Source organism: Chaetura pelagica, unplaced genomic scaffold (assembly GCF_000747805.2).
Source record: "Chaetura pelagica isolate M959 unplaced genomic scaffold, ChaPel_1.0 scaffold147, whole genome shotgun sequence".
Lineage (NCBI taxonomy): Eukaryota > Metazoa > Chordata > Aves > Apodiformes > Apodidae > Chaetura > Chaetura pelagica.
The window spans coordinates 4605050-4621903 of NW_009954194.1; the positions used below are offsets into that span (position 1 = coordinate 4605050).

At 38.7% G+C, this 16854-nt stretch overlaps 1 protein-coding gene across 1 annotated transcript in view; it reads left to right on the top strand.

The window, feature by feature from the left end:
* MAN2B2 (mannosidase, alpha, class 2B, member 2) overlaps nt 1-9605 on the top strand; it is a 28055-nt gene extending 18450 nt beyond the window's left edge. The window contains exons 10-18 of the mRNA XM_010003116.1: nt 1486-1742; nt 3776-3967; nt 5349-5601; nt 5707-5817; nt 5930-6122; nt 6769-6921; nt 7276-7388; nt 8425-8542; nt 9370-9605. Coding sequence (XP_010001418.1) covers nt 1486-1742; nt 3776-3967; nt 5349-5601; nt 5707-5817; nt 5930-6122; nt 6769-6921; nt 7276-7388; nt 8425-8542; nt 9370-9464 — 1485 coding nt within the window. The 3' untranslated portion in view covers nt 9465-9605. The remainder of the gene's footprint in view (nt 1-1485; nt 1743-3775; nt 3968-5348; nt 5602-5706; nt 5818-5929; nt 6123-6768; nt 6922-7275; nt 7389-8424; nt 8543-9369) is intronic.
* Nucleotides 9606-16854: the final 7249 nt, after the last annotated feature.

The following is a 16854-nucleotide window of genomic DNA, read 5'->3' on the forward strand; positions in this document are numbered from 1 at the left end:
GCCTCCTGCACATAAGGTCTGAGGAGACTTAACAGAGTTCCAGATGCTCCCCTCTTTCTCTGACATCTCAGATAGCTCAGCAGGTTCTGCTAACTGGACAGAGTTTCTGTTATCCGTGGCTTATGACTATCACCATGCATCAAGTCACATTGTAGTCAGATAGTCGTTGTGTATCATTACCTGCGTTTACATGATGGTGTTGTAAGACCTGACTGCCTTTATCTGGAAGTCATCAGTCACTTGGGTTAGCATATAGTCATGCTTGCCTGCCAGCCACTTACCTCCCAGAAATCTCACCATCTTAATTACTTAAATACTTTAGCCTTGTGAGATACAAGGGGGGGACTGACGTGTATTTAAAGCATTTGTTTCAGGATTTAGGGTGCCCTGATTCTTTATTTGAAAAAGACAAATTTCTCCGTTCCTGAGTTGGTCTGTACTCTTTTGCTAGAAGTTACCTATACATGCATGTGGAGGGTCACTTGAGGCTAAATGAAATCTCATTACCAGTAATGAGAAGGTGGTTCAGGGTCTTTATCTTCCAGTATGCACTGTCCAAAAGTATATTCATATCACACAGTCCTTCCTTTTGAGAGAAAGAAATCTTCAGCTCTGAACCCTGATGTTAGTGTGTGGCTGGGAGGAGCTCAGGTCTGGCAAGGGCTCTGCCTTCTTTTGCACCACATGTGAGAGATGTACAATGAAGGGAGAGCAGGGGTGTAGGCCCTGTTGGTACTACTAAGGTTGGGAGATCTGCTGTCTGAGTAACTGGACAGATGCCAGTCCACAGTGTGAAGGTACAGACAATTTGCTTTAATATCTGGTTAGTCATAACTAACTTGTCCATGTTACCTGTATAGTATTCCTGTAGTCCCATTATCTTCCCCCAAACCAAAAGTCATACTATATTATGTAACATTAATGGGTAGGATACACATAATTGAAAGGTAATTAAAAACTTGTTTAAGGTATTTTGATATTTAGTAACATTGATGTCTTGTTTACTGTCCAAAGCATGTCACATGCTTCTAACTCTTCCTCCTTCTGTGAGGGTATGTCCGGGTGCTTCCTCCACTTGCCACGAGTTTTCTCATACTTGCACTAGTCACCTGCCTTATGTTTCAGTGTCTTCAATTATTTGACTAAATAGCTTAATTTATTATTATCTCCGCTACATGCATCTACATCTGCTCATAAGATCTACAATTCCATGTTTATATTAAAATAAGTTCTAGCTTTGTAATTTTATTAGTGATTCTTTTTCCTTTACAGAAAGTCTAAGCTTAATCCATGTTTGCCAAACTCCTAATTAAGGGCAGCACAAGTCTATATTATATAATTGAGAATTATAAGAATGACATGTTTAGAAACTTATTTTTAAAATAGTAGTTAATTTTTGTAATTTAGGGCTTACAGCACATGAAGATAATGACCTTGGTAATTAATATTTTGTAATGAAGCATTGTTGTGTACGTTAACATACAGGTTCAAAGCTCAGTGGAGTCCTATTCTACCTATGATCTCTATATTCTAGTGGAAATAAGTGGTCTGAGCTACAGAAAATACTACATTAAACCCTTGCCTGGTAAGAAGTCTGCATCTATTGGAAGATCAGTCAAGTACAAGCGAAAAGATGTAACTCGTGCAGATCAGCAAAGTCCAAAGTTTCTTCCTGTGCTTAACAACTGCTACCAGATCTTGTTTGACCTAAACACAAATCTAATGCACAGCATTACAGAGAGGTGAGGTTGCCTGCTTGTTTTTTATAATGTTTCAGATTCTGTAAAACCCTTCATAAAAATGAGTCCAAAGACTGTATCATGCATCTTAATTCTGAGACTTAACTAACAAAATATTCTTTACACTTATCTTTTATCTTCAGTTCACATGTTCTTCTTTCTACAAGAAACATCAACACTAGCCAAAGTGTGATTCTGTCCTGTTCCTGTCATGTTGTTGCCCTGTTTAACCATTTAATCCATCTAAGATGACATATCATAGTATTCACAGTATCACAGAATGATTTGGGTTGGAAAGGACCTTAAAGATCATCTAGTTCCAAGCCCTGCTGATAGGCAGGAACACCTCCTACTAGACCAGGTTGCTCTAAGCCCCAGCAGAAAACCAGGAGGGTTATGAAGGTGTGTTTGTATTTGAATAGGTAAGCACATGCACTAGATTATACAATGAGCCTTAAGTGATAAAGCAAGAGCTTTCTCTTGTTCATCAGCAGTGTTTTGCAAGTGCTATATCACTGTTTCTATGGTAGGAATTTACAAAACCTTTTTTAAAAGGAAACATTTAACTAAGGAAATTCTATTTAATCAGACAAATAAAATGGAAGAACAATCACAATCAAGGTGAGATTTGGAGTTTGCAGATTGTCTTTCTCAGCTGATGTGAATTGGCCAAATTCCTCAGCTTCAGTGGAGCTGTACTGCTTATTGCCTGCTCAGGATTCAAATTCTCAGCTATGTGGTGATGGAAGATTTGAAGCATTGGCTTAGTGACTACTAGACCTCTTCACCTTTGTTTTTGTTCATAATTCTGCATCCTAGAACAAGGTCCTGTTGTCCACTGTATTTAAATTCAGCTTTAAAAGTAGAGGTGCTCTTTAATTAAGAGCCCTGAAGTACTTTCTCTAAGTGTTCCCAGATCCTAACAGTTCCCAGCTTCCATGAGTAATATAACAAGATGAGGAAGAGCAAAAATCTGAATTCAAATCCAGTTTTTCTCCATGCTGTTCTTGCAGGCAGAAAGAGCTGAAATTCAACATATAGGAGAAATGGGATATTCACTTTGTTCACAAGCCTTCAGTAAAGGCCAGAATGTTTGAGTTTCAGGAAATTTGCTATGGGGTAATGGGAAACAGCAGGGTGTCAGGTCAAAACGAGAGGAAGGGTGAAAACAACAGGGATTTTCAACTATGAAGCCGTGTTAAGTTTAGCTGCAACAGTTAGAACTTCTAGATTCTGTCCCTGCACTGGAAATATCCTATAAGAGAAGCAGTAGATAAGACTTAGGTGTTTTTTGCTCCTCAGTCATTACAGTTTGTAGGTCACTGCAATAACACTAAAAGCGTTGGCAGTTTAAATTTAAATGGCAGACTAAATGACTTTTCCTGTTTTGCTGGCAAGGTTCCAAAAGAGGAGCAGAACACTTAGCTGAGGGCAATAGCATCTTACATTACCTTCTTGTGACTTTCCAAAGACGGTGATATAGGGTCATGAATAGCTAAACTGGAAGCTCCAGGGGAGAAAGGAGGAGACAAGTAGGTATATTTTGCTGTCCTGTTGCCATTATATTCATTGCCAGTATTAAATATAGAAATTTGCATCATGGTGGTTTACCTACTACAAAGTCAGTTAAATTAATCTGATTATTCATTTATATGGTACTGTGTACCTCATTTTTGTGCAGTGGGTAGCTTTTGATCCTGTAGCAGCTCTCACATCAAGACAATGAGCTAATATGAGTGTTGTTTCTGTCTTACGATGTTTCTGTTTTGCAAAAGTGTAAAATGACATAGAAACTCTATTTATGTACACACTGACAGATGTCTTGACAGGAGGCACTTCAATTCTCTGCTGTCTTCATTTCCTAAATCTTATAAAATCAGTTATTCACTTGAAGGTAACAGATTTATTGATTATTATATTTATTTTTTTTTTCTTACATTCTGGGCCTCATTTCTGTTGCAGTTCAGCTTTGCATCTGTTCTGCACAAAATGTGTTTGAATGCAATATATTTTTTTCCTCTTCTGCGGTTTCACAGGGAGACTAACCAGACTGTGCAGATGACCCAGGAGTTCCTAGAGTACCATGTGAATGGAGATGTGAAGAAAGGACCCATTTCAGATAACTACTTATTTGCTTCAAATTCTTCAGCTGTACCAGTATCAAAAGCAGTGGGATTGGAAGTGGTTTATGGATATTTGATGACCGAGATACGGCAGTATTTCTACAGGTACAACACCTTTAATGATTCTGTCTAGTGAATCTGGAACAGTGAGCTCTGTGTACCGTTTAGGATTTAGACAAAAGAACTAGCATGCATCAATACATGTAGTGCTGAGAAGCACCTCCTTTAAATAGACATATTGCTGCAGAGAGGGAGGTGAAAAGTTTTCAGAGTTCTCTTCTGTGATGTGCTTTATAGTGCAGCTTTTGTTGGGATCCTGGTTCCATACAATTAAATGAAAATTGCAGCTAACATCTTTCATGGGTGGAATTTGGACATAATGGTTTATTTTTAAAACTGTTAATACTACTCTGCTCTCCTGAGAGCCCACCTGGAGTACTGTGTCCAGTCCTGGAGCCCCCAGCACAGCAAGGACATGGAGTGAGTCCAGAGCAGGGCCATGAAGATGATGAGAGCTGGAGCACCTCTCCTGTGGAGACAGACTGAGCGAGTTGGGGCTGCTCAGCCTGGAGAAGAGAGGGCTCTGAGGAGACCTTATGGCAGCCTTCCAGTACCTGATGGGTCTAGAGGAAAGCTGGGGCGGGACTGTTTACAAGGGGTAATTGCCAGAGGGTAGATTTAGGCTAGACAGTAGGACAAAATTCTTCACTATGAGGGTGAGACGCTTGAACACGTTGCCCAGGGAAGCTGTGGATGTCTCATCCCTGGATGTGTTCAAGGGCAGGCTAGATGAGGCCCTGAGCAATCTGGTCTAGTGGGAGGTGTCCCCACCTATGCAAGGGGGTTGGAACTAGATGATCTTTAAGGTCCCTTCCAACCCAAACCATTCTCTGATTCTGTGATCTTCCTCATAAGCAAACTAGAGAAAGCAGAAATTAATCCTACACAAGGACACTCTGCCCCTGACGAACGAGCTACTTTTCTGTGTTAAAGTTATATTAGTTTACAGTGCACCCTATTTAAATTTGGTTATTTTATTGATATCTTTTTCTTCACATGGCATTGTACAGGATTGTAGTGGAGAAGGACCTTTGGAAAACTGGAATTCTTCCATCATAATTAATGTCACCCAGACTGAAAAAATACATGTATTCTGTAGAATGCAAATGTGATGCTTAGGGAGTAATAATTGTTGTGGGTTTTTTTGCTAATTTTATGAAAAACAAAGCCTTTCTAATAAAATGAAGAGTCCTCTTCACACTTGCAGTACTAAAGAAAATTGTAGGATATCACTTACTTCAGCTGAATATCTGTACATTTGAAAATACAACTGAAATGAAAAATAAATTTACATGAAATAATTCGAAAACAAGCAAGGAAGTTGTCTGTGTGTAGGTTTACATCTTGTATGATTTACAAATGTTGACATAACTGATCAAGTGCTTGACTTTATAAACTCTGTGTATCTTTCCTCTCGTTTTTACAGCAATGTTAGTGCACAGGAATACACACATGCAGTATATACGAGGATGTTTGCAGTACCCGAAGGCTACGATGGAAAGCTGCTTTGCCACAGGATAGAGCAAGAATACAGAGTTGGGCCTTTGGAAATTAATCATGAAGCAATTTTGAGAACAAGCACAAATTTGAACACCAAACAGCTACTCTACACTGACAACAATGGATATCAGATTCAGAAAAGACCATTCAAGGCATATGTGAATAACACAGTGGCTCGGGTAGGCACAGAGGTGTAATCCAAAGTCAGCTGTGCCTCATCTTCATTCTCCATTACTTTTTCTTAAGTTAATATTCTCACTGAATGATTTACTGTGTGTTTTCAGAATTATTATCCCATGGTCCAGACTGCCTATATTGAAGATGATACCACAAGGCTGATGCTGCTTGCAGAAAGAGCTCATGGTGTCTCTAGTCAAGGCAATGGACAAGTGGAGGTAATGTATACTTTTTTTTTTTTTTCTAGGAGAGCATAATTACATGGCTGCTGATAGTACAAGTAAAGCAGGATGGCTGATTACTGTTGTGACATTTACCTCCCCAATAAAGGTGATGCTTCACAGGAGACTATGGAACAACCTTCAGTGGGACCTGAATTGCAATCTTACTTTGAATGACTCCTCAGTGGTTCACCCTGTGATTTGGCTTATTTTGGGAACCAAGGCTGTCACCAATAGTTTGTATAGGACGAGTGGAATGGCATTAGAACACAGGCCAGTAGTAATGTTTGGAGCATTATCAGGTAACTCCTTCCATCTCCTGTGCTATCTTTAGCATCTCAATGGCTTATTTATTTTGCTCTGATTTATGCTGTTAAGTTTGTAAATGCAGACTTAAACCCTCCTGTGTGGCAAAGTTAGTATTCAATGAGTTAGGAGGCAGATTTAGAGTATGCTAATGACTTTGCATTAATTTCAAACACTGGAGTTGTCCAAGTGTATGAAATGTTTCTCTTGTTATGTAATTATCACTACTTTCAGAGGAAAATAAATTTCAAAGCATCTAATGAGAACAAAAAGTCCACATAGGGAATTGTTGCAAAGTAGGTGGCACACCATATATCAACTTCCTGGATGCTGAGTCCATAATGACTGTTTTTTAGTAATTCTTTTAAAAATATTTGTTTGACTTACTAACTAAAACTGAAGCCTGGTAGTGGAAGTGCAAATTCAAGCTGCATGGAAAGCTCTAATATACTTCTCCAGCAGTTAAAATCATGCTGTTTTCTGCTTTGCATCTCAGAAGGCCTTGGAGAATAAAGCACAGTATCTGCTTTGCATCTGCCTCGTCAGAAAAAGGAAATATCTCTTTCCCTTTCAATAATACCCTTGCCAAGCTTCTGTGTGTGATGGATGTTTGATGGTTGCTTTGTTTCACTTTGCATGGAGGATATAAACCAAAGTTACGGAGACAACTTCAGCAGAATTCAGTCCATGATTCACCTGTAACTGTCCCACCTAATCTTCATCTTCAGACTCTGAGCATTCCAGGGTGGAGATACAGCTCTAATCATACAGAGCAGGTCAACAACGTCCATTTGGGTAGGTGCTTTCAAAAGGCTGGCTGGATGTTACACTTAGAGAAGCTGGCTTTCTTTTCTTTGTCTTCTATGGCTACTACTTCTATTTATTCAAAGTGATAAATTCATTTACCAGGAAAGTTAATCGTATGGTATGATTGCTCTACTCAAATAGTGAAATATTTCTCCTGCATAAGTTTGTCATGCCTGTTGGTGTCATTCCTGTCAACAGTGGGAACTGGGTATTTCTTGCTGTTACTCTTACTACATTTAAAAATTATGAGAGTGCAAAGCTAAAAAAAACCCAAAAAAACAAATTTGAAAAATGTGTTTCATTTTTAAAGTAAGAAAATGTTTGCACTTTGTTTTCTCAAAGGTAAACAGAAGCAAGGTGAGGCAGACTTCAGTCGTGTCCTGCTGAGAATTAGGCACTTGTATGAAGTTGGAGAGGATCCTGTGTTGTCTCAACCTGTGATGCTAAATCTGAAGGTAAATTTAATTCTGGTTCTGGAATGAAATATTCTGTGTGCTAGAGACTTTACAAGAGATGAATATAAAAGTTCTGGTATAACTTTAACTGATCTTGTTTTTACTGGACTTTGCAACACAGAAGCCATATCTTCAGATGAAGTTGCCACAGGTGCATCATGAAGTCCTGCATAAATATCTGTAGGACTGGTTCTGTTGAGCTCTTGGTTGTGTAACACTTCCTGCAGTACCTTAACCAGTGCAGAGAATGGGAGTTTGTTTTGCTGTTTCTTTAGTTATTGCAAGTTGTACCTATAGTTAAGGAAATGGACAGCATTAAAAGAAACAAACATTTTTCTTTTTTCCTCTGTGAATTATTTCTGCAAGTTATAGAATCATAGAATGGTTTGGTTTGGAAGATCATCTAGTTGCAACCTTCCATTAGACCAGTTGCTCCAAGCCCCATCCAACCTGGCCTTAACACTTCCAAGGAGGGGGCATCCACAACTTAACTGGTCCACCTGTGCCAGTGTCTCACCACCCTCACTGTGAAGAATTTCTTGCTCATGTCAGAAATTTCTTCCTAATGTCTAAATTGTTGAAACTTTGGTCACTTCCATCATGTACTGTGCATTTTCATTTTCTTGTTTATTCACTCTTTCATATAAAGTATATTATTTTATAATACATGGCAATAATTTATTTTTTTAAGTTAAAATTTTGACTGTGATTACAGAAACACAGGGAACAAGGTGTGGAGGTCTCTTGTTTTTAAAAGTGCAGTGTGAATTTGAGCTCTTGAATGGAAAGAGTAGTAGGCTCTGAGCTTTGCTACAACAGAGAGGACACTCTCAGCACCATCTTAGTTTGAAGCCTGTTGAATCTGTATTTGCCCTTATGTTGCAAGACCTAGCAGACTTTTAGTCTATTGCTCTGCTTAAAAGATCAATGTTAGATATGAAAGTTCTACTTTGGTCTAACTGTGTACTAGATCAGCGAGTATGATGCTATTTTCAATAAACTGTGGTTTGATTCCTTGTGTTTTCTTTAATCACAGTCTTTGCTAAGGGGATTAGGATCACTAATGCTGGTAGAAGAACGATCACTCACAGGCACCTGGGACGTAAACACTTTGAAGCGGTGGAAATGGAAGACTGCACAGTATCCAAGCAAAGGTAGGTGAAATAAGGTGGTTGCTGCCTGTGTTGTTGCCAAATGTTGAAGCTTGCTGAACAGACTAATTAAAAATATAAACATATGTGCAAGATTAAAAATTTATAATTCTTCTATATGACACACCTACTGTCCGGCAGAGCCTGCAAGCAGTTTTGCCTAGAAGTGTTAAACAGCTTGAAATCTTTTCTGGAGTTCTCTTTGTCCAAGTAGAAATTACTACTTGATGAGTCTATGCTTGTGACACAGATTAATTTTGGTAGATGCTGATGAGTAGTGTTAAGCTAAGCTTAAGCCTGTGCTGTAGAAAAGCAGCTGCAGTTAAAAACCCCCACTGTAATCAGCTTAAAGGACTGTGTGGCTGTGATTCAAGTTGGGGCTGGCACTCAATTCAAATGCTGTGGGTAACCTCATTTCATTTCTCATTTGAGTGAATTGCTTGGACATTGTCCTTGTTGTCACTTACCTCCATCCATGTGTATTGTAAAAAGCTTGCAGAGGTTTTGGGCTGGGCTAGGTGGGGGTTAGAGCTCTGCTTGACCTGCAGCTAGGAACTTGTTTGCTGTTTACTTACGATGAAAAAAAGGTGCATGAGTGGGGAGTTGTTTACATTTTCTGTGTGAGTCTATGTGTGAAAACTAGATGTATTGTTGTATATTTTAATATTATGAATGGGTGCATTGTAGGCTCCACACTATTTATAGCTTTAAGGAGGAGACTCTTCTAAAACACCAGCTTTCAAGGAGTTAAAACTGTTTAGATAGAGTGATATGTACATTTGAGTATAGCTTCTACTTGAATAAATTACCGTTGTTTTTGTATTTTACAGAATTCTCCAACAGTACAGAGACCTCAAAAAACTATATAGTAACTGTTCACCCAAAGGAAATAAGAACTTTCTTTGTATACTTTCAAGGTCAATAAAGACTGAAATTGCATTTCAGGAGTGAGTACGCAATAGCTTCTAATTTGTGTTTCAAGACATGAGTGATAATCTTGAAAAACATTCTACTGTTATTAATGAAAGGAATAGTAATTTTGGAATAAACTCTAAATTTAATTGAAGTGTTGGCCTGAGTTTTGGATATTTTTGTTTATTAATTATTTACAGCTCATTTTTTTTTCTGAAACATGTTCAATTCAAAAGTACAGAAATGACCTTGGTGTTGCAGTACAAACATTGAAAATTTTCATGCTTGTGGGTGGTTTTAAAGTGATTGCTTCTATGACACTTAACTGTGAAGACTGACCAAGTCATATTAGTCCTACAGTCTTGATTTGTCTTTCTCATGAGTGATGATCTTAAGAGTCTTTTCTTAGGGTTAGAGGAGATTACTTCCAAATCACAGAATAGTGGTTTGCCAAATGATACTATGTTTCTGCATGTAAGGATGTATGCCTGTCATGTTTCAGCTACTGTCTTTTGGGCAACAACTGCAAAGTTTCTGCTTAAATGTGAACTGAAATTGAATGTACTGTTTGTATTCCTTTTCAACAAGTTCATTTAAATTGTGCCTCATGAGGTTCTGATCTGATGGGCTTTGCTTCATAGTATCTCAGTCCTGGATGTTCATTCTCCTGTTCTGGGTAAACTGGAGCTACACAGAAGGTGTATTGTCACATGGCTGGTAACTAACTCATTGCATTAGCTGAAGCAGGAACATCATTCTTATGACACTGTGAACTTTTGTGCTTCTTAGGCTCAAAGAACATGCACAGTGGTAACAGGAAATTCATTAGCATCAAGTTGAAGTTAACTATGGAAGACTGTGTTTAGGGTTAAACTGACAATAAATGCAAATTCTGAGCAAATCTCATTCAGCAGCAGCAGTAGGAAAACTTGACAGCAGATAGTTTTCCTAATAGCTGTTATGTATTTATGTCCAAAAGAAAAGTTGCTTTTTTGTTTTTCTTCTTAGCTCTGGTCAATATGGAGCTGTAAAATCTGGTTCTCTTCATGTACCATTGGGCGTCTCTACCTATGTTACTTACTCACCATGAAAAAGCACATAGCCAAGAGGAGAATCAAGTCACTTCACTGCAGTGGTAATGAAGAATTATGCTTGGTGCAACACTTCACAAAACTGTATTTCTGGCTAATGAAATGTAAAACTGAAGGAGGTAATGTATAGATTTAAAAGAGGAAAATAGGTGCCTTTTCAGTCAGTTAATAATTCCAAATCTAGAAAAAATGTAAAATGACATTTCACTGTGGTAATTGTTCCAATTTACATAGGCTGCTCAGCAGTAATTTCCTCCGTATGGAGACACTGTTCAAGAACAAAGGGACCAGTGAAAAGGACTCTCCCAGAATAGCTGTTCTGAAGTAATTATGCTGGAAGAGCTGAGCTGGTGGTCAGTTTTTCTGTGCAGACAGCCTGTGTGTACTAACTGGTTGCATCTCATGAAAACCACGCAGAAAATGCCACATTCAGTTAGTGGGTGAAGAAAGGTTGTTTCGTATTTTCTATTGGTTATTTTTCATACCTGGCTATAAATATTTAGTGATGTGCCAATCTAACCTGCTCTGCTGCAGTGAAAGGCATTTTCCTGCAACATTAAGCCTACAGGGGAAGCATATAGCACTGTGACTAGGATGCAGTAAAGCATGATGGCAGCTTTTTTTCGTTTTGTTTTGTGTATGTATTTGGGAAATGAAATGTGTTCAGCAAAGTAATTTTCCTTGCTGGTACATGTTTTCTCATTCCCTCCTTGGTTGTACCATGTAGTATAATGGGTAGGTTATACAGTGGCATGATTACAATTAATATTTTTGTGAATGAAGTGGTATTCACTAATATATGTGCTGGTAACAGCAAGTCACATTAGTAGATGATAAAAACTGAAATGTATCTTCAGTGGGCAACTGCATGGTCTGTCCCAGCTGAGCAGTAAAGCATCCTACAGCTGCTAACTTGGAGCACTGCTTTCCCAGGTGTCAGGCTAATACATTTTTAGTAAGCTGAGTTAGAACAAATCCTAAAAATCCTGTGTGCAGGATAATATGAGCAGGAATACCTCCTTTCCAGCTGGTCTATCTGTTGGGAGGTTTTCTACTTCAATTCCTGGAGACTTTCTTATTTAAAAGGAAGAACAAACAAGCAAACAACCCCCCCACCCACACACACACAACACAAACAAAAAACCAATAGAATATTTTATCTCAAGTTATTTCAGTGCAATTGACCATCAGGGAATAATTTGCGAGAGTAAAATCTTGTCTTGCACCAGAGGCATCCAAGACTGGTCTATAAAAAGCATGGCATTCATGCTAGAAGATATCATTGCATATTTTATATGTTCTTTTTCCTGAGAAATCTCAGCCCAAGCAAATGGAAGCTTGCAGGCATTCAAATCTCTGTAGAGGGACCTGTTTAGTAATCATCCTTTTTCTGTATCGAGATAGTGAAAAGAAATATTTTGGTGCTCTATCAAGACCCAGTAGAAATTGGGCCACCCTGTACTTAAATACTGCTTCAAACCATACATCAGACAGAACACACAGAAGAAGAGAGGGTGGATGTGATGATGTAAGCATAGGAGAAAGTCATGCATGCATGCAGTATGTTTGTGTTATGGTAAATAAGCTTTGTTTTTAATTTTGGTTGGATTTAAGGAAGTAACAGTGGTGGTGGAAGAGCTAGGCAGAGATAGCAGAGCATATGTGGGTGTTGGGAAAGGAGAGGATGCAACAAGCAGTCAGAGTGAAACTGATACAAGAACTCTGAAGTGCAGAATCATCTGGTAACAGCTTACTTTGTCTAAAGCTCCAGGCTGCAGACCCTTCAAGATGCTGCTGTTCTGGGTCTTGTGGCAGATCAGTTTATTGTGCCTGGAAAGCCAGGTTATATTTATTCCATCATTCTATGTAATTTTAAGTCCTGTTTGTGTCCAGGGACAAAGGGTGGCTCTCAGTAAATCACGTTTTACCACCTCCTTTTCCAGTTCCAAAGGCCACTCCTTCGAGTTCTGTGATTTTGTTTTTCTCTGTTGGCTCTAGGATCTTCTGTCTCTAGCACTGTAGTATTGCACAGCATCTGGTACAGCTTGGGTTGCAAAAACATGAACCTTCCTTGCCAAGTTACAAGGAAACTACTTCCAGCCACTGAAGATGGCAGGTGTTGCCCCTACTTGGCAAACACATGGTTGAGTTTGTTATATTCCATTTTTCTTCCCTTTGCTGTGTACTATATCAAATACTTCTAGTTATATCCACGTTGCTGAAATGTAGACACATGGCATATGGCATATTTGTTTTGTCAGTCCATTAGTCCCGAGGAGCTGTTTTCATACAGAGACAGAATGTATTATTATTTATTATTCCAGTTGGAAAGAAACTGACTGATTTTTTCTGTGCTAGCAACTAAGTGTGCTAAGAAAAGTCTTAAGAGTCAGTATCAAATTAAGGCATTGGTGGTTTTGTTAGGGTCATAGTTCAGCAAAATTAATATTGTGAATGCAGAGCATATAGAACACTACTGACTGTCTTGAGAAGTTATGAAGTCTGACACATGGAAGTTAGGTAGTGGGTAAGAAGCCCAGTGACAGCATGCTTTCCACATTGTGTTTGAGTTGGAAGAGGGGAAGATTCATGAGATCTGCTCAACAAAAGTTAAATTTCTGCTTTTACCAGAACTTTCTTTTGGCACATCTGCAACTTTCTGAAGTGTCTGTTTGATTTGAAGAAGACCTTGGAAAGGCAAATGTGAATTAAAACTTTTTTTAAATAATATGACATCTTTGACTTAGTACTACAGAACTTCAAGTATGAAAATTTCAGATTAAGTTTTCATAACAAATAACTGTAAATGCTTTTTTCCACCATCTTCTTATTCCAATGCAGCAGACTTACAAATTCATTTTGACAACCTTTAGTTTCACACAGACACTGTCAATGCTGCTGTAATTTAATAAGCTTTCCCAGCTGACAGCAACACTTGAAAAATAAAGCTGTCTCATTAATGCTTGTGTTACAAGCTCTCAAGCAAGTCTGACATATGAGTAAGGAGGAGGGAGGATGTTTAGCTCTTCTTTGTTTAAAAGTTTCAAATGTGTTTTTCAGTATGCCTTCACTGGTGTACTTTGAATGTAATGGAGAAAAGTTTTGGGAAGATGAATTTGTGCAAAGCATTCAGAAGAGAATGGCTCTAACTATCATTGCCTCTTTAAGAGCAGTGCCTCCTTGCTGAGCAGCTGTTCTGCAGTCTCCTCCAGGACACAGGTGAGTAAAAAAAATTACAGAATACAAATTCATTTATGCAGTTTCCAAGGTTAAGTTGAAGAAAGAAAAGAAAGGTTTAAAATAAATTTCTGTTGTATATGCTTTCCTGACCCATAGTAATTTCTTGTGATGCACTTAGCCTGGCACCAAAGCTGACCTAAGAAATTTTGTCACCACATTTTTCCACCCACACAACAGTGCTGTGATGATTTCATAAGGTTGTGTTGTAAAACTGTACCATGAAGTAACCTGGGCTAAAAATAAACCTTTTTCCCAATGCCTTTCTCTGTGTGCTAGTTCATTATAACTCTGACAGTTGATGCTTTGGATTAGAACCAAAGCCTCTTTCAGAGTCCATGTAAGTTGATATCAGCACTACTGAAAAAGTTTCACCTAGTCTCTAGGCAAAATGTTCTGTGTGCTGGATCTGCCAGATGCATAACTCAATGCTAGATGCACAAATGCAGGTATTTAAATACAAGAGAAGCTAGGTTTTCCCTGGAATTTACTCCTGCATACTTCATTTATTCTGTATCTTTGATCAGTAGTACCAAATAGAACATAAATGTAAATACTAACAGAATTATTTCATGTAGTTATAATATAACCTTAAGTATAAATTACTTGCTTTAATATATCCATTCATTCACTTGAATTTCAAAGTACTTCTTTTGTCTTCACTAGCTTTTAGATGATACCATCTTTTAGATAACTAAGTCAGCTGGGTACAATCAGAAATGGGGATAGCCCACAGCACTTTGTAACATTTATCTTTGCTATTGTCTTGTTCTTAATTTTTCTTGGCTATCTAAATGACGCTGAAAACTACTTCTGTAAGGCTGAGAAACAGTTGAACTGATGCATCATGCTTTTGTTGCTGACAAATGGCAAGGAACACTGCTTCAGGCTTTAAATGTAGCTCTGTCTTCATCACAAATGGTAGTTCAGCTGTCCTGGACACCTGTCTAGTGCTGCTAAAACCTGATGTTAGTTCTATGAAGTTTTGTGGTTGACAGGTTCTTACCAAGTTTTTAATTTAACCGATTATCTTCTCAGTATGTTCTGTTTGTTGGGGTTTTTTTGGTGTTTTTTTTTTACTTCTGTCGTTGCAATTTTTATCTTACCCAACTGAACATGTTTATGGAACAATTTTGTCTAGCCTAGTACCTTTGCATTTGAAACATCTGTCAAAGGAGTAGTAAGACTGGGTAAGTATAGAAAATGGAAGCAATGTTTTTACTTCCATTTCTCTGGCCAGGCAATGTAAGTGATTCTAGGTTGGAGCCAAAACTCAGTAGTGGAGAACATTAAGCAGCATACAGTTACCTATATTTGTAGGTATTGTTTTAAGTAATTCAAGGCAAATAAGTTGCAACTGGCCCTTAACTTGATGATGTAAATGTAGATAGTTTTGTTTAGCTTATGCTTATAATCTTCCTGAAACAAGCTTAAGTTAATACACATGACACTGCTATTGCATTAATGCAACTGCACCCATAGAGTTAACAGTGAGACGCTTTGCATACACAGCACAGGGTCCTGGATTGAGTCCCACTGATCTTCTGGGACATTGGGCCACCACGAGTCCAGTCTTCAAACTCTGCCTTCCTCCATTTTTTCCACCAATGGAGCCATGCTAATTTTAAGGGAAAAGTAGGAAAATACTTTTCATAAGAGGGAAGAATTTAGGCAAGATTTCAGCAAGATGGCAAATGTATGACAAGGAAAGATAGGAGTAATACTTGGTATCAGTGTAACCTACAGTGATCTGGATGAGTGGATCGGGTGCCACATCAATAAGTTGACAGACAACCCTATGTTGGGTGGGAGTGTTGATCTGCCTGAGGGTAGGGAGGCTCTACAGAGGGATCTGGACTGGCTGGATCAGTGAGCTGAGGCAAATTGCATCAAGGAATAGTGTGGCCAACAGGACAAGGGGAGTGATTGTCTCCCTGTACTCTGCACTGGTGAGGCCACATTTTGAGTACAGTGTTCAGTTTTGGCCCCCTCACTACAAGGACCTTGAGGTGCTGGAGTGTGTTCAGAGAAGGGCAATGAAGCTTGAGAAGGGTCTGGAGAAGAAGGCTTAAGAGAAGCATCTGAGGGAACTGGGGTTTAGTCTGGAGGAAAGAAGGTTGAGGGGAGACCTTATCACTCTCTACAGCTACCTGAAAGGAGGTTGTAGCAAGGTGAGTGTTGGTTCTCCCAAGTAACAAGCAATAGGACAAGAGGAAATGACCTCAAATTGTGCCAAGGGAGGTTTAGATTGGATATTAGGAAAAGTTTCTTTGCTGAAGAGATTGTCAGGCACTGGAACAGGCTGCCCAGGGAAACGGTTGTGTCACTATCCCCAGAGGTATTTCAAAGATGTGTAGATGTTGTGCTCAGGGACATGGTTTAGTGGTAGACTTGGCAGTGTTAGATTAATTGTTGGACTTAAACACGATCTTAAACATTTTTTCCAACCTAAATAATTCTATTATTGTCTCTGGCTTTGGATAAGATTCTTAGTAGTGAGGTGGGTTTTGGCCTCTTCTCCCTAGTGACAAGACAAGAGGAAATGAGATCAACTTGCACCAGGGAAGGTTCACATTGGATATTAGGAAAAATTTATTCCCTGAAAGAGTGGTGAGGCATGAAACTGGCTTTTCAGGGAGGTGGTGGAGGCACCATCCCTGGAGCTGTTAAAAAAACAGGTGTACATGGTGTTTCAGGAGATGATTAATGGTTAGGAGTAGTAGAGCAGATGGTTGGACTTGATCTTGAAGGTCTTTTCTAACCTTGATGATTCTATGAATCTATGATCAGGCTGGCTGGAAGAGGCTGCTGACCAGCGTGTACACAGTAGCTAAATAAATATTATCTTCATAAAGTGCCTTTTTTCCTTTGAAAGGATTGCAGAAGTGCAAATGGCCAATGTTCACATGAGAGCACTGTAAGTGTGGAAGAGTAGTAGTAGTTCTTTGTGATATCAGAAGAGAGGCCAAACTAGTGTTGAAAGATAGCCAGTAAGGACACAATTTAAAATTTAAAAAATAAACATGCTCTGATTTCAAAACATGATAGTTGGGTCTTAAAACAGATACTTCTGTG